The following is an 18,474-nucleotide window of genomic DNA, read 5'->3' on the forward strand; positions in this document are numbered from 1 at the left end:
TTCTACTAGAAAGAGCAGAAAGACAGTTTTTTTTTTTAGATTTGACAGTTTATTCAGTATATTTTCACACACTTTTAGAACAGGCTGGTTTAGTTGGATCACACACACATACACTCATACATACACGCTAGCTATTAATTTAGTATTACTACTAATTAGCTCTGTTGCCATTGTAATATTAATGGGTTTTAACAACTAATCTCTTCGGTGCTTCTTTCGACATCGCCGACAAACCTCATGCATACAGGAAGGACAGAAGAGATTACTAGAAGAGCATAGCATCCTTTAGACAGAGGGATGGATCCCTACAATAGAAGGAACAACAACACTTTCAGAAAATTAAATAATTTTGCTATACACCACAGGTGAAGCTGCTTACAGTTGCATCGTCCAAAAAGTGAAAATTGATCAAAGAGCCAAAAAGAGAGAAATTTGGTTATTCCAAATCTAAACGGACTCTAGTCATGTTAAGATCTGTGTTTGTTTCACAGGGTAAGATAATAATAACAGGGTACAGACTCTGCATGACCAAATACTGACTGTACCATGACCATGACCAAACATTTGGTCATCAGACTTTAGTTCCAAATTTAGTCTTTTGTTAGCATCAATGTAGGCAGTTTTACATAAAGAGAACAGGTCACCCCAAAAATTAAAACATGATTCATTGCCTCCAAATAGCTCCTGCTCCTGGATCTCAGGATGGACTTCCATTTATAGCCCCCACTATTAGCAACTCTGATGAGAAGTTATGATGAGAATACAGAATTTAGCTTGTAACATTCGCCCACAATCTTCACGTAATCATCAAACAAGCATGCGTCTTTCTCCAGAAGTTAAATAAACCTGGTCTCTTCTGACTTCAGCCAGAATGTCAATGACGCAATAGGTCATCTGGCTTACAATCCATCACAATTCACTGCTTATTAACTTGAAAATAACAAACTGATCTTGACCTTAAGTGCAGTTTAGGTGAAGACACATTAGTTGATCATTTTGTGCAAGTTCCACTAAAACTTCCCAAATACTTCAGGAAGAGTAGAGATTCTTGTGAACTATTAAGAGAAGGCAGATGCCTCAACATGGTCAAAGTTCAACGATCCTTTGGCCAGATGAGCTAAAATAACAAGATGGTATGGCCTTTAAGATAAGGAACCACAGAGTAAGATTACAGCAACTATGGTATACTTTTATAAAATGGTCTAAGAAGAAAACCATTTCAGCGGTTAGCCAATGGGCTGGGTAGGTGATCAGTTCCCTTTAATGGTTACACTACCTCAAATGTATGGAGTCAGAGAAAAACAGGAACATAAATGCTTTTACATGGATACTTTTTGACTCTGTTTGAGCAAAAAGTTTAAAATAACATATTGTGACACTACAAACATGTGACCTGTCGATGCAAAACCTGTCAACGTGCTAGTAAATGTAAAACTCTTCAGTGCAAGAGAACACTTGTTAACATCTGATGAAAATGATAAGTCCCAGTTTAACTCTAACAAAAAGACAGAGACTGGGGTTTCCAAAAGTTATTCAGTTCTAAAATTAGCCTCACATTCAAGGAGACTGGGTACAATGGGTCGAAGATTTTATCCCCAAAACGCCAAAGGAGACAGTTACCATGTTGGCTTCCAAGAGCTTCAGTAAAAACTCTTGATGGTCAACATGTCACAGCTCTAAAGTCACAATCACACAGCTCTAGAGACTCTTTGACACTGACTGGCAACTCCTGGTTGCAAGGAAATATTTAGCATTTCCCAACTGGTTGCAAGTGGCTTAACAATGGCAAGTGACTTCTGGTAACCACTAGTTACCAGGGAAAAATGTGTATTCCCCAAACGGTTGCCAGGTGGCTGCTTGATGCTGCTTGGTAAAATAAGTCACAAGATACAGATGATGTTGAGTCTAAAACCTTCTTGCCTTTGCTTTGGTTGCTAGGAGATTGCAGTGGTTGCATGATGCAGAATTATCTGCAAACACTTATCACTGAGTGGCTTCGAAAATGAAAAGTGCAACATAAAGTTTAATAAGATTGTTTCCCTCCAAAGTAAAAGTTATGCCCTTTCAAACAAGATGGTATCAATGGTTTCTATTTCAGCCCCATGTTGCCCTGTGTTGCACTCTTCAAACCTTCAGAACCACCAGTGAGTAGTTTGCAACTGTTTGCAGACAAGTCTGCATCTTCAGTATAAACTACAGGAAACTGCTGCAATCTGCTAACAATCAAAGACATCACAAGGAGATTTCTGTTGCTGTTTGTGATCAATTTCAATGAGTTACCTCCAACAAATACTCCACATCTGGTTGGGAATACATATTTTTACATACTGACTGGACCTTGCCAAGGTTCGCCAAGTGGTCTCTTGGCTTGTGTGACTAAGGAATTGTAAGGCAGATTAAAGAGCTCCACAGCTTTGGGAACCCGGGCTTGCAGACAGATTTCAGGCAACATTTCCCCAGTCATTCTGGTCAAAAGTCCACACAAACACACACACACATACACACACACAGAGCGAGAACAGCTCTAGCTAATGCTAAGTAGTAACAGTTGTCAAGTAGAAATAGCACTCATTAACCATGGAGATATATATAACCTTATTAGTTCAGGTATACAAAAAACTTCAAAACAAACCAAAATTAATAAACAAAACAAAAAAAACAAACACCACCAGTAACAACATTTACCACAACATCAACGGCTTGTTGTCATCCTTGAACTTTCTGGAGGTCCGTCAGCCACGGCAAACTCTTTGATCTCAATCCATAAGATGAATCCGTTCAGACTCACATAAGTCCAGGTTCAAAACCAGATATATGCACACTGATCCAAGTATTAATCCAGTCTTTTGTACGTTGGCTACCAAAACAGTCTGCTTCGTCATGTCCTTTGTATGGTGGGACACGGCTTCTGTCCATGACAGCGTCGTATATTGTGAGAGGTATCCGTATGGACACCTCTGCCAAGAAAGTTGTACATGAAGTACGTGAAATACATGTTGTAATGCAGCATGGACACAGGATTTAAGGATATCACCAGGTGAACCCTGCACCATGGGGACCTGACCATTCTCATGTCTTTGCTTTTTTAGGCAACAGTTAAACATTCCAACCTTTAAGAGTTCTGGTTTAAGCATTCACCTGCCAGTACGATCCAACAACACCACTGTGCACTATTTCTCTTATTGGAGTCAACACACTTTCCAACACACTGCAAATTTAACGCACGTCTGTGAAAACTTTCAAACGCAGGTAACATTAACAGGCTGCAAAAACAAGTGCACTTTGTGGGAGCAGATATGAAGGCATCTCACCCTTTGTGCTCCAACCAGTTCAGTTTTAAGAATCCATGCGCTACAATGCTACAACACAAGATAACAAAGTGACAGTATACATTTTTGAATTGTATGCATTCGACTTGATGTTATACACCGACACACAGAGTCTCACAAATGTGTGATGGCGCACTTCCATCAAGCGCGTTGGAAATTACTTGTGTCCTTAAAACTGCACAATTATTCTACTGCTGTCAGGTGAAAAAGAAGAGAAAACACAGACAAAGGTAGGCAGAATTTGCTTGAACCACAGTAGAAATCCAAACCTTACAGATTTTACAATCAATGATGATGCATTCTTACTATGAAGCCTTTCAGAGGTGGTTATTCTGCAGCTCTCTCTCTGGCTATTTACACACAGACTCTTGCTGAAAAATATTGCTTTTCACTAATTTCACACTCTAAGGTGACTTTAAACACATTAGCCATTACTATACAAACATTATTCTGTGTCACTGACAAAATATACTCTACCTTCAAGTCTTTTTGTCACAAAATATCAATATTGACATGTTTATTATGTGGAGAGTGTACGAAACATTAATTGGTACCAACTGCTGCCAAAAAAATAAATCACAGTTCTAGCCAGATTGTGGGGCATCATTTCTAAGGCCTTAAAATATCTTGACTTACTGGCAAAACGTTGATTGGAATACATTTACTTGATCCCATTTCACCAGGACAAAGGAGAGTTGTCTATGAATAAGAGGTGCATGAAGCGTAAAGCAAGATGCTACTGTTTAGATGTATTGTATCATCTGACCTCAAACTCAGTGAAAGAGGCAAAGAAGGCAAGACGGGAACCATGACGTGTTTCGTCTCTGCTGTGTTTGGCGCTTTGTTTCTCTCTAAACGTACCCATTGTTTGCGTTTATTTATGTAAGAGCTTTTCTCTGTTGAATGGCTGACGCACAGGAAGCCTGCCGATCCTGTCCACCCCGAAAATCTTCTACACACAATCAGGATCGCAGGAAAAAAAAAACATCAACAGAAAAAAGTAAATGAAAAATAAAAAAAGCGACCCACCTAATTCTACCCTTCTGACAGACTTTTTCATCAAAAACGTCCCCTTAATGAATGAATCAGCTTTCCTGCTGTCAGTCAGCGTGAATCATCCGCCTACATCAGCCTCTCTTCAATTCCAAACCAGCCAATTTGTCCCCAGCACATTGCCAAACCTACGTCATCACCCAAGACGAGCGAGGCATCTCTGGCTACATGTCCAACTATTTAAAGTTCCTTATTTTTTTTTATTAACCGTGGACAACATAATTTCTGTGAGGGGTGTGATGCAATCTACAGCGACAATCTGTGCAGTCTTAATTCAGTATTAATGACAAATTGTGACAGTCATCGGATCGGCTAAGTTTCTCTCTGAGCATTTAAATCCTCTGCATCACTAAAACAGCATTAATCTGCTAGTCTGCTGAATTTGGGGGAAACAACCACTTTTTAAGGTTTCTGGTGTAGCCAACAAAAGTCTGTATCAAGACTACTTCTGCCCATGAGTCATTGGTCTACAAATGCACCAAAACTTAGGCTAGCAAAAGCCTAAAAGCTAATGATTTTGTGGTTTTGCAAGTAAAATTACACAAATCCAATCCCTGACTGTTTGCCTTCATGCAACTTGCTGTGCAAACATGGTTAGAAAAATGAACTTGAAGTAGAAACCAAAATTATTAGCAATTATCATCAAGTGTTTGATGACTGCATGCAGCATATGTTTTGTAGATATTTAATGGCATGTCCATCTGCTGTCACAACCAAACCATGACTGAGATGGTTATTTGTTTAATGGAAACTAATATTGTCATCAATTACTTTGTGTTTACAATTTTTCTTGCTGGCTAACAAATTACTCCATCTGTGAAAGCCTCCAATGTACATGAGTTAAAATCACGTTGGAACTGAAAACGTCAACCTCAAGACGATCCTACAATCAGAGTTAAGGTTAACTCTAACTGTAACCCTAATGTTTTGAATAAAGAAAACTATATTTTTGCTAGTTTCAAGTTTTGTGTCAGTTTTTCTTTTGCCCTGGATGCCAAAGCTCAGGAGAACAACTTTCAAAAGCTAAAAAAACCTATTGTTCAATACCACAGATTAGATTTTAAGGTTTAGTTCCCACTTTACAAAGACTTTCCTGTAACTGTGAACGCCACTTAATGGATGTGCAGATCCTTTACGATTGGGTGCTTCAGCTAATGCTCCATAATCTTTGTTAGAGATATAGATTTTCTTCATAAATAGGCAACTGTCCAAAATGAAGTAATAATGGATGGGTAGAAATTTTAGAGGCCGCTTTTGCAGCACCATCTAAATGAGATAAAATTAGGGAGATGGGGCCCACCTAGCTGACAACAGCTCTGCAGTGTGGTAGTCCTAAAACTTTTCCAACATTGCATGGTATTTGAGTGAAAACCGCTCTTGTACCTGGATATGTCAAAAGTTGGCACAAGGACTCTTTATGATTCCAACTCATTTTAAGAAACTCTCAAGTCAGCCATCTAAAAATTGTGCATGCCTATTAACGGGACCTATTTTATCCTCAGTCAAAATCACATTTAACTAAAGCCTTTCCAGTTACAGAAAGATTTAAGGGTAAACACTATCGATCAGTTCTTGTTGTCTGGAACCCCTGTCTGGATGGCGAATGACCCTACTTATGTCAGTCACACTGTCTCCATGACAATGACGACTTCGCCGCTGTCCTCAGATGTTGGTGTTGTGGTAGCGGTCGGAGTACACAGTGTAAGTCCTTCCTCTGTGGTCACCTGACCCCTTGCAGGGCAGTCCACACTGTCATGGAGATCAGAGTCACTATTTCTTTTATCTCTCTCCCCTCCATTTCCTCTCCTGCCACCTTCCTCCTCCTCCTCCTCCTCTTCATCCTCCTCCTCTACTCGACACCTGCACACCTCGATCCCAGAGTCACCTGTGAGTCGCCGGTGTCTATACTGGCTCTCATCAGCTCCCATGTCCTCATCGTCGTCTTCGTCATTGTCCTTCTCCTCCTGGTCCTCGTCCTCATTCTCCCAACTGGGTGGTCCTGGCTCAAAGACATCCACGCAGGGGGAAAACAGAGTCTGTTTTGGTGGAGACTGAGTAGCACGAGGTGATGGTGAGAGGGAGGATGCGTGGCCAGAGGAAGATCCACCTTTGTCAGACTGGTGGAAAGCAGTAAGGGGGTCCAGAAGTAAGGCTGGAGCAGGAAGGGAGGTGGAAGAAAGGGCTTGAAGAGTTAGGGGAGGAGGAGGAGAAGTAGAAAGGGATGGGGGTGAGGATGGGGAGAGAGTCGCAAGGGGTGACTGACAAGTAGCATAAGAAGATTCAGACTCTATGGTTATGGCTGGGCAGGGGGACGCAGTGGACACTTGTTCTGAGAAAGTGAGAAGTGGTGTAGGGGTGGACAGAGGCTCAGACTCAGAACCAGCCCCAGGGCGCAATTCAGATCCAGAACAAGAACCAGAACTAAAACACGCCTGGGCATTTGAAGGCAATGGAGGAATATGGTCAAACTCAGACAATCGAGGCGGGACCAGAGAATGACCTGAATGATCTGTTTCTGCAGTTGAATCCAGGCAAGATGTTGAAACAGCAATAGACCCTAAATGCTGGGATAAGTGTGACCCAGGGCTGGGATGACCCTCGACTAAACCTGATCCAGGTGATAGTTCTAGGTTCTGGCACTGAGATAGGATGGGTAAAGTTGGTGCTGCATCTGTGACTAGGGCAAGATTTGCATGCCTTGGAGACAGAAGGCTATTAACTGGTGAATCTGCAACTACCCCAGCTTTAGGCTGTGGATTTGGAAGCAGGATATGATCTGAAGTTACCAAATCTGGAGGTTGTGTAAGCTTTAGAAATAGTGATTGTGGTTCCTGACCTTGTGTAAACTTTGTATGTTCTTGGACTGGAGACTGGGTAAGCTTTGTAGGTGATGGAATTGGTACAAGAGTTGGGTCAGGAGTTAGGCAACCAGAAACAGAGCTTGCTATTGGAGACAAAGTTCTTCCAGCATCTGGTGATGGAACTGAGGCTGGGCTATTAGGAGAACTGACTGTATCAAAAGTCCTTGTTAAATTGAGTGTTTCCAGTGATTTTATGGTTATAGAAGAGTCAGAAGCAGTTGGGGTAGGAGGCCTTGACATTAAGGGAATCTTTGGGGTATCGTTTTGGACAGTATTGGTGTCCATTGCTGGGCTATGTATTATTTGGATGGAGGGGAGTGCTGTGTCAACAACATTTGGACTAGGGAGTGTACTTGAGCTACAGGTGCTGACTATTGGGGTACATGGTGCTATGTCAAGCTGCTGCTTTATGGGAGATGTAGTCCCGACTGGGAGGGTGAGCTGAAAACCAGGTGAGGGTGGAGGCTGAGGGGAGGCTGCCCTGGTAACAACCGCCACAGTAACAGTCTGGTTGGAAACCGATGAGTTTGTGGCAACTGCTGTATGAGCTCCAGCACCGCTTACGTCAGCAACGTCAAGGACCATCCTCTCAGAAGCAACCTGCGTCTCGTTTGAATTCAAGTAGGTTGCAGCTGCAGAGATGGTCTCCATGGTGACATCAAGGGTGAGAGGCGTGGCTTCGCTGGGTGTGGAGGCATGGCTAGTGTCAGTCTCATATGTAATGGGTGCCGACAGGGAGGAGCTACACGGAGAGGAGGGGCAGCAGGAATCACAGGAACAGCTGGAGCTACAGGAAAGATTTACAGATATTGAATAACACCTGAATATTATATACTAAAGCTGCAAAAATCCAACTCATAAGGTAAACACAGTAATCAGTGACAGAAAAATTGTTTGAATGGTATTATCAGTACTGAAAATGCTACGTTGATGAACAAAATGAACCTTCTGGGATTTTCTTACCTGGATTGAACGTGCATCAAGACGGTATTATCAGTAGTTTAAATAATAGCGGTAGCAAAAATACTGGGAGTAGCTATTATTTGTGATAGTACCACTAATACCAGTGACACTTGATGTCACACTTGAGCTGAGGTAGGAAAAGCGCCTGGTTCCAAATCAGTAATTACTGCTACTTTTGCTGTTGCGGTAGTAGTTATAGTAGTATCACCACTTGTACTTCCTGTACCATTAGAAAAACTGTTACCTGTTGTCTGAGCTGAGGGAGGACGGCCCATCGCTGTGCGGCCGGTGCAGCAAGGGACCGTGTTGTGTGAGCAGATGGGGGTCGGCGGTGCGTGGAGGTTGAGGGTATCGAGGGGTGGTGAAGACGGAGCTGTAAGGAGGAGGAGGAGTCGAGGGCTGAGCTGCCACCTCCTCATAGGAAGGCAACTTCAGGGATGCCAAGAAACCTACAAGCAGAAGAGGGAAGGAAGGTTAGCACAAAGACACTGGTCAGTGGCCCTTTTGTTTTTTTCTACATTTGTTTTGATGTAATGCACCTAGAGGGCAGTGGGATTGCTTTTTTTAAGCAGTCCCTCAGCAGGTTGATAGTGGTAACTTTGTTAAACTGAACTTAATAAAAGCCCAACTCAACAAAAGTGCTCTCTCCTGCAGCCATGTCAAAAGGTGGAAACCAAGATTCGAAAATCTTGTCCTATTTAGCAATATTTTTTCTATAGAATGTGAATTCATTTGTATTCCTAGACATGCAAGATATCATGGTTTTCCAAATAAATAAACAATACCCCCCTGCCAAGGGGGGCGCTACAGCGAGTAGCTCCACAAATTAGATTTTTTACGCTGGACTCCCAAACCGGCTTTTATCCCCTCATGGGTAATTATAAATTACGCCTGGGTGATCTACCCCAAAAATGTCCAAACCCGAGTTTAAAAGACGATCGAGGTGTTGTGGTCCAGCAAGCATCTGTGATTTATATGACGTAGCCTTGATCTGAATTACAATAATGACAAGTGGGCAGCTTGATGCCGAGGCTCTACAAACAAAACCTGATGCATTTACAGATGCACTTCTCTTTGGAGTGCATTTTAGCACAAAGTTTCTGAAAACCTTTGGTCTATGTAACTCATTATGCAGGCAAGATATATGCTAATGGAGCTTTTTCTGCCAGCTGTAGACAGAACAAGTGATGAAGACAGTGTGATTTATCTGGAAGTAGCAAGACACTTAGAATTCTTTGATCATGCAAACCCACTGCATGGAGTGGGTGTAGCAGAGGAGGATGCTAGGGGACAGGATGAAATGGAGGAAGATGATCTGCTGTGACGAACCGCAAAAGGGTGCAGCTGCATAAGGCAAATTCATAAAAATCAAACAAACAAGAAGTGGTTCAATTGTGATGCCACTTCAACTCGATTAGCACAGCGTTAGCATGATCCAACATCTCCTAGCTTGAGTGACCCCTGCTTCTACTTCAGCATATTGGGAAATGACTGACTGCATAATAAGACTTCAGTAAATTAACCATTCATTTGTGCTATTTTGCAGACACAGACCAAGAATGGGATGTGTGGAAGTGATGCATCACATGAAGATCTACTGCAACTTTAATTTTTCTCTGCAACACTTCAAGAAATGTGCTGAAAACCTTTTTAAACATATAAAGAAGCAAAAGTACATAGACTGTACACAGCTGAAGCCTAATATGCATTAAAATGAGCTGATATGTAGCGCCCAGTGAATATTTTTAAGTCATGCAAAAAATTATTCCAACGTTTAAAAGAAAAGAGAAGAAAAGAGGGTAAACGTCTTCACAGGAATCATTCTTTAAGGCCTCCACACTGTAAATTTCCACTGAGTCGTCACAGCCACAGATTACAAAAGCGGCACGTCACTTGACTTGACAGCCGAGCATCAGTCACAAACAAGAACAGGCTTCATTGTCTTGATGCTGTGAGTGGAGTTTAGAGGCAGCTCTCATACAGACAGAGATCCCAAAGGTCCTAGAAAACCAGAAACCTATGGTTTTTCAGCCTCTGTTGTTTTGTAACAGTGCTCGGAGCTTCAGAACGAAGCCTTTTTTTTCTCCAATCAGCCAGAAAAAGATGAAGTTTGGAGCATCTTATCTTTAACCTTCTGTCCAGTTTTGACGAGTCTTGTTGTGGCTGGTTCTCGCTTTAGCCCTGCTGTGATGAGGTACGGATAGAAAAAAAACAAACCTAATCTAAACACCTCATTTTTCAAATAGCCACTGAAAGCATCCAGAAAACACAGATTCAGGTTTCTTACTGAGGTCCAGCATAGAGGAGGGGTAGGAGTTGGCTCCATGGTAGGCCAGCAGGCTGATCTCTCTCTGTCTCTGCTGCTGCTGGACTCTGAGTTTGGCTCGACGGTGTCGGTACGCACAGCAGCAGCTGAACAGGATGAGGACGGTCCACAGCAGCCAGAACCCTGAACACATCACACACACACATAGATTTCAATGATACCAATGATTTCTGGGTAGCAAGAAAGAATGAATGAGTCAATGCAAGCAGCAGAGGCGAACTTCCTCTGGTAGAGCTATACTCCACTGCAGACAGACAGCTGGAAACCCCACAACTGAGTAGATAATCTTGCTATGCTTGTTCTTCTGTTTGGAGCGCATGCAGACGCGTCTGTGTGGTCACAAAAAAAAAGGTTGACCCTCACTCTCGCCATCTAGTGATTAAATTCACATCACTCAGATTCGCATGTACATAAACTGACTCGAGGACAGGAAGCAAAATTGAAGCTTTAGGAAATCAGCCATCTGGGAGGGACTAGGGGTTTCTACTTCTTTACATTTAAAGGAACCATGAGAAGTTCAGGCATCTGATCATGTGATGCCTCATTGGTGAGCTCGGCTATATTGGTTATGTCCAACTGGGACAAGAGCTGGGGGATTTGGTCAGGTCCTGTTACCCGGACGAGCAGCAGAAAAATGTTATCAAAGGTTGGAAATCACACAAAAGCTATCTAGTTTGCATCCAGAAGAATGAAGTTATGATAAAAAAAAAATGAACAAAAACATAATTAACTTGTTTTCCTAAATGCTAATATTATAACAGCCTTGTTTTGAAAGAGATAATTCACTCATACTTTTCTATAAAAAAAATTCAAGTCAGCCCATTAAGCGGTTGTTAGTGGTTTGATATTCTTTTTCTGTTAAATAAATAAATAAAAATCAGCTAACTGTAAAGCAGCAGCAAGTAAAGCAGGCTTCCTTTATTATTATTCAGTACAAGCACTCCTACAGCTGCATACATGCATGTATAAGAGCGACAGACCCAATTAGGAGTGCAAAATGATGCTGAGACAGCACCTTAAGTCACCGCTACATTACACTGAGCCTTAATAAATGAACTTACACCAGAGTTCGTAGTAGTAGGTGCAGCAGCCGGTCTCTCCGCAGCAGTGTCCTGTCTCACACAGGTATCCTCCGTTAACGCTGGCACCCGGGCAGTACCGTGGTCTGCCCAGCAGGGGCTGGCTGCCACCGGAGTGGTACTCCATAGCACCCCTGCTTCATGCACACTTAGCCCCGAGCCACCGCTGCCTGCTCGCCGCAAGCCGCTAACTAGGCGTTAGCTGCTAAAACGTGTGATCCCGGTTGCAAATCCAGCTACATTTTTTCATGTAATCTGTTTTGTAGCCAAACTTTACTTCAGGAGCAGATAGCCTGTTATTCTTAAATTCTGGTCAGTCAGTAAATCCAAATAGCTTCAAAATTAAGCTAATCTACATTTTCAGTGCAGGTGAAACACCTGAAATGATAGATTCAGGCAGTTTCAGCGACGCCTCTGTGATAGCAAATTACTGAGCTTATCACCGAGAAGGACCAGAAACTAGGCGGGAACTTCTGCATCCAAAGAGAGACCGACGGGGCAGAGAGGGGCTTCCTCATCCGTTAGCACCACTCATGCACGATTTAAAGGCTACAGAACAGCAGCACCTACACCACCCTCATGTGACAGCTACTAAACCCTGTTAGTACTGCAGCTGCAAGAGAGCGCTGGGGAGGAGACAGGATGACAGCCAGTAGGAGGCTCTGAACTGGAGAGAGAGGAAAAAAACAAGAAAACAATAGTTAATTGATAAGAAACAAGACAGGGTGTCTCTCTCTCACACACACACACACTACTACAGGCCTGTTTGATATTCATTGCCGCAGCGAGTCAAAGCACAAGTGACACAAAGCTGCCACTCTGTCCATGTCACACACACACACACACCCGTGTTTGCACTTGTATCCTTGTGAGAACCATTGCTGACATAATTCACCGGCAGAGTCCCGACTCTGATGGACGGGCTCACACACAGGGACAGAGGATCAACATTTAAAAAAACTTCAGGAGGGAAAGTAAAAGTGGCACTGAGACATGAGAGTAACGTTAATGAGTAGCAATTAAAATAAACTGCTGATGTTTGCAGTCATGGTAAAAAGAAAGTACATCTTCATTCTTATTCTAATTTTTTATGAATCTGAGCATATAAAAATCTTCCAGTTCTTAGGTCTTAAAACTATTTAAATACAGCCTAAGATGAACAACGGCTCACAGCTTATTACACGGTTTCATTGTTTGTTTAACGTAACTCTAGCAGTAATGCAGAGGCAGTGCATGAAAAAAGTACACCCTTACAGGAATTCAGAGGCTAAGCAGCAGCCAGCTGCTGATAATCAAATGCACTTGATTAAAGTCATCATCAGGAAGCGTGAGCACCTCTCTGAAAGCAGGCGTTCTGGTGGTTTGCTGGTCTGCAGCATTCAGATGTGTGTTAACACAATGTCGAGGAGTAAAGATATCAGCAACAATCTTAGAGCAGCAACTGTTGATATCAAATGGGAAGGGTTATGAGGATATTTCCAAACAATCTGAAGTTCATCATTCCACATCATTTTCTGAAATGGAAAACACTGAAGGCAGCTGACAATCTTTCCATGAGTGGACATCACAGCTAATTCACCACAAAATCAGAGCAACATCTCAGACTCGTCAGGCCTCAGTTAGCATGTTAAACATTAAAGTTCATGACAGCACAATCAGAAAAAGACTGAACAGGTGTGCCTTGTTTGGAAGCATTGCCAGGAAAAAGCCTACTCTCTCTAAAAAGCACACAACAGCACGGCTTAGGTTTGCTTCTGAAAAAATCTATTTTTCAAGACTTCTAGAACAAAGTCCTTTGGACAGATCAGACCAAAGCAGAGACGTTTGGCCATAACGTAGAAAACCAAACACAGCACATCAGCACGAATACTGCTTCATACCAACTGTCAGCATAGTGGAGGATAGGTGATGATTAGAGCTTGTTTTGCAGCCCAGGACCTGGGCACGGTGCAGTCATTGAGCAAACCATGAACTCTTCTATGTCAGTGTTTTCCAACCACTGTACCGTGGCATATAGGTGTGCCGTGGAAGATTATCCGGTTTCACCTGATTGGTACTCTAAGGCTACGTTCACACTGCAGGTCTTAATGCTCAATTCCGATTTTTCGATCCAATTTTTTTGGTCTGGTTGTTCACACTACAAATAAAATGTGACAACAAACGCCCTCTAGTGTGAACCCTCAAAGCGGCCCGCATGCACAAAAGAAGACGTCACACACAACACGCTCTGTTTACAGAAGTAAATATGGCGGCTACAGAGCTAGTAGGTGTTGTTGTAGCAGTCTATGTATTTGTGCGCAGTCGTAACCGACAGAATTTTGACAAATTAATTAGAGAAAGAAAGACACTGAGAAAAAAGAGAGCCCGTGCTTTAACAATGGCCTTGTTTGATGCAGTGGCTGCTACTTCCGTGCAGAGGTTTGTCTTCTTTGGCGCTGATAATTGGCGTCTGTCTTGTGTCAGTGACGTAAAAGATGGATTTAATGCGACATGACCATTCAAACAGCAGTCGCTTTGTAAAACATCGGACACGTATCAGATTCAGTACCACATACGAAAGTGACCCAGATCAGATTTGAAAAAATCAGATTTGTGCCGTTCACACTGTCATACCATGATCGGATATGGGTCGCATAGTGTCAAAAAAGTCGGATTTGATGAGCTTTCACCTGCAGTGTGAACGTAGCCTTAGTGATCGGCATGAGTAACAGGCAGAACAATTGCATTCTCTTCCACTAGAGGGCAGTGCAACTACCTGCTCTAATTAAACAAGTTGCCATCTGCCAGTAAAACAGAAGAAGATGAAGAAGGAATGACATAATAGTCATGCTGCAAGTGAGATGATGCAGATCGTAATAGCAATAGATAAGTATTTGAAAAGAAAAAGTAGTCAATCTGACCTGGGTCCTGGAGAAAATTCTGACCCAGATGAAGGCCCTAGCATGAGTACTGGTCAGAAAAAAAAGCAAAAAATGTATACTGGGGACAAGCCGAGCCAACTCAGCTATACCTGGTGTGCTGTAGGGCTGCCCAATTAGTCGACTAGTCACGGTCGACGACTAATTTAATAGTCGACGCGTCATTTGAAGCTTTGTAAGATCCCAAAAGACGCAGGAATAAGTAGCAGGATTTAAGCGTGTAATAACGGACTGAAACAAAAGATGGCAGCACTGCATGTAAAAGGATGCCAGCTGCCGTTAAACCCTGAAGAAGAAGAAGCAGTGTCTGGTATCGTAGCTGTGTCCAAATTCAGGAACCACATCCTCCTGTAGCCGCATTTGTAGGCCTATTACGTTACAGCGACACGACGAAGACTGTCCAAATTCGAAGACTTCGACAAATGCAGCGGACAAATGCACCCTTCATTTCCCCAGATTTGAAGGATGGGTCGGGTGTATTCTTTGTGGCCCAACCTATCCCAGAATTCATAGCACGGCCCAGCTCAGTTTCCAACAATGGCGGCAGCTAGTTAGTTTTAATATTACTCTTATTATTCTTTCTGGGTCACAAAATAAACGTTTAGCATATTTTCAGGCGAGAATGTAGCTGTGTAAACCTCAAATATCTGCTCAGTTTATCAAGACACCACATATTTTCAAAAGCGCTCCGACGTTTTCGGAGACGTCTGTTACCCACTAGCTCGATAGCGAGCCAGGGTTCAAGGCTCACTAGAGCCCGTGAGAACACCGGACTCCCGGCAAATCGTTTTTAAAACCACCGCCGTCTTTCACTACTCAAGTTAAACATGATATATAAGTCACTTAGGTAACTTAAAAATGTTATTATTTGGATTTTTTCAGTGTTTTACTTGTTCCTGAGTAAATCGGTTTGGCTGAGATTAAAGTTATAGAATAAACGTCAAACAGAAATCTGATTAAACAGAAGTGTGAGATGGTCGAGAATATAATACGATGTCCTGTTATATTTTAGCGAGCGAGAAGCAGACGGCTGAGTTTATTAAACTCCACTGAGACAATCTGCGAATTTCATTAAAATTTAATAAACTATCATCTTGTCTTTATTTTTAGTTAGCACATACATTAAACACTTAAAGCTGTAAGCTAATGATAGTTATATAAGAGCAGATGCATACTGGTGCAATAAGCTGTACGTTTTACGTCCAATGGATGATGATCTGATTAGTCGACTAATCGCAAAAATAATCGGTGACTAGTCGACTATCAAAATAATCGTTTGTGGCAGCCCTAGTGTGCGGGGATAATTATCAATATGGTTTTTGTGACATTTTTGTTTAGGTGGTGTGCCGTGTGATTTTTCTGATGTGAAATATGTGCTGTGGCTCCAAAAGGTTGGGAAACAGTGACCTATATAACAAAGTATTCTGGAGTCAAATGTGAGGCCATCTTAATTCACGCAACTGGACAACGATCCCAATAACACCAGCAAATCTACAACACAACAACTGAAAAACATAATAACCAGTGTGCTGCAGTGGCCCAGTCTAGACAGCAAAGTGGAAAGCTGCCATTAGTCCTAAAGAGTACTGAAACAATGCTGTCAAGAAGAGGCGACGTGAGGAGCTGATAAAGTCATACAGGACATCAGAACCACCTTTGGCAGCAAACTATGAAATCATGAGGTGGGCTTAGATTCTCACACACAGCGTCTTCATTTTAGCTTTATTTTTGTTAAATAAAATGTAATAAGGAATGACAGCACAATCACATCACATGGTTTGTTTATCTGAGCTTGTAAATCCTTAAAACTGAAAGAGATTTTTTTTCACGTCTGCAGGAAGTCTGTTTTCACTGGTGTAGTTAAGGAAAATGAAATTAGCGACATCCCGATGTCTCTCTTACTCGTGGCTCAGTTTTTGAGGACGCTTTTCCTTTTTTGCATGTAAAATAAATGTTTAGCTAAAAAATTCTGGCAAGATTCACATTCCCCTCTGTACCGTCCGATGAGTGAGAGACACTGCGCTGCTTCTAACTCTGAGTCATTTCAGTATAGACCTGTTTATTGATTAATCAATAAGAAGAAAATTAATCTGTGTACGTAAAACAATCTTTAGTTTCAGGTTCTCAGTCGTGTCTAATGCTCCAGCTGGTGGAGAAGTAAACTGAAAAAAATAACCTTTTTAAAAGAGATTTGATTGTGAAATTTGTTTTGTTTTTGGCGTTTTATTGTAACACTATATTACAGAGCAAACATATCACCATATCACAACAACAGTCACCTGAAGGCACTTTATATATAAGGTCAAGACTTTCTTATTTTAAGAAGGACGTGACATCTGACTGAGAGTTCCTAAAATGCGATCATACTTGTTTTTCTTCAGCAAGCAAAGGAGGAATTCATAATGCAAACATTAACAGTGATTCTTTTTTTGTGTGTGGAATAAACTTAAACCCTCAAAAAAGCCCTGTAGAAAGGTAAAAACCAAAATGTCCTCAGTACGTATAGATGTCCTCACTCCCTAAAACTCAGTGGTCCCCACACTGACAGATGGACAAGTGGACAAACACAGTGCTGCAGAGTTCACAGGAAAAGCTGGTGGTCTGTACAGGACTTTCTTTACTGGGCCAAGTTCTAGCTGCATTCTGCAGTACTACAAACACGCGCGCGCACACGCACTCACACATTCTTTGCAGCCTGGTAAACATGATGGCTGATGGTCAGTGAAGGCAACACGCGCGCACACATAAAGGCCATATGTGTCCATACAGAGAGACGTCAGTAGTAAACACGTACACGTTATTTATGGCCGCAGAAGCCTGGAGCCGCTGACTGAACGCAGGTTTTACTCAGACCCAGGCAGTCTGTAGACGGCCCCCCCTCAGCTGCCGTTAACGGTAAACCCCCCCGGTAGCTCATAAACAAAAACAGCCCTACCGCTCCGTCCGTCCGCTCGTCCTCCAGTGGGTCAGTCTGCGGGACTGGCTGCTTCTGCAGTCGGTGTGATTCCTGTTTGTCTGCCGCGGTGTCGGTGCTGGGTACGCCGGGGCCTCCTCTCTCAGTCTCTCTGGTCCCCCGCCTCCTCGCGCTCCCTTCTCAGTGCGACCCTCCGCCAGCCCCGCCGCCATCAGCGCCAGCAGCACGTCAAGCATGCACAGCGCGAGACCACACACCTCCGCCCTGTCACCACTGTTCCTTTCAAAGTAAATACCTCTTTTACAAAGTGCAACAGAACTAATGTGTATTTTCATAACTGTGCCACAAAATGCAAACCAGTCAACTAATCACGAAAACTTTGTTTTTTACCACTTTACATACACATCTATGACAAGTCTCTGAAAGTCTGACCTGATGGATTTTACACTCAAATATGGGTTTTCTTGCATGCACCATTAAACAGAGAGCATTGTGAAAAACGAAAACAGGAATGAGGGGTGAATTTGTACAAGCCATGGAGTTCCACAGGGCTCTGATATAGAGCCTATACTTCTTGTTCATGTTTAAATTATATTCTTGTTAAAAAAATAACGACAACAACTCGTAACAAGTGATCGATGGGTTATTTTTCCTTCTATTCTTTTTAAATAACTACCTTATCAAATTATATTAAGGCTTAAAATGTACATGATGGGGGCGTGGTACTTAATTCTGATCTTATTCAATCAACATTATTGGCGGTACGCAGCCACATAGACAGGAGGCAGTAGGGGCCTTCGACACCTACTAGTTTATTAGAAGTTTTTTTTTAATCATCCATTCACATAGATGACCACTAACAGAGGTATAGGAAGACTCCATAATCTGTTGCTGCTGGCTTCCAGTTGATAAGGCAATATATAAAGGTAAAATTATTTAAATGGAGAGCATAACGTCCATTGAATGGACTGATAATGATGAGCTAAAGCAGGTGCTTTGACAGTGGATGGCAGCACAGGCTGACTTCAGTT

General features: G+C 42.3%; 1 protein-coding gene across 1 annotated transcript; it reads right to left on the reverse strand.

The window, feature by feature from the left end:
• Window positions 1-26: 26 nt before the first annotated feature.
• Window positions 27-17,696, reverse strand: LOC102296485 (mucin-5AC). Its single transcript, XM_005950806.2, has 5 exons — window positions 17,465-17,696; window positions 11,594-12,278; window positions 10,494-10,655; window positions 8,451-8,655; window positions 27-8,030 (listed from the first exon to the last, which is right to left on the reverse strand). Exons 2-5 carry the CDS (start codon window positions 11,736-11,738, stop codon window positions 6,005-6,007), a joined length of 2,538 nt encoding a protein of 845 aa, XP_005950868.1. The 5' UTR covers window positions 11,739-12,278; window positions 17,465-17,696; the 3' UTR covers window positions 27-6,004.
• Between the last annotated feature and the right edge of the window lie 778 nt (window positions 17,697-18,474).

The sequence above is a fragment of the Haplochromis burtoni genome, unplaced genomic scaffold (assembly GCF_018398535.1).
Source record: "Haplochromis burtoni strain Fernald_Lab_line unplaced genomic scaffold, NCSU_Asbu1 Contig_561, whole genome shotgun sequence".
NCBI classification, from domain to species: domain Eukaryota; kingdom Metazoa; phylum Chordata; class Actinopteri; order Cichliformes; family Cichlidae; genus Haplochromis; species Haplochromis burtoni.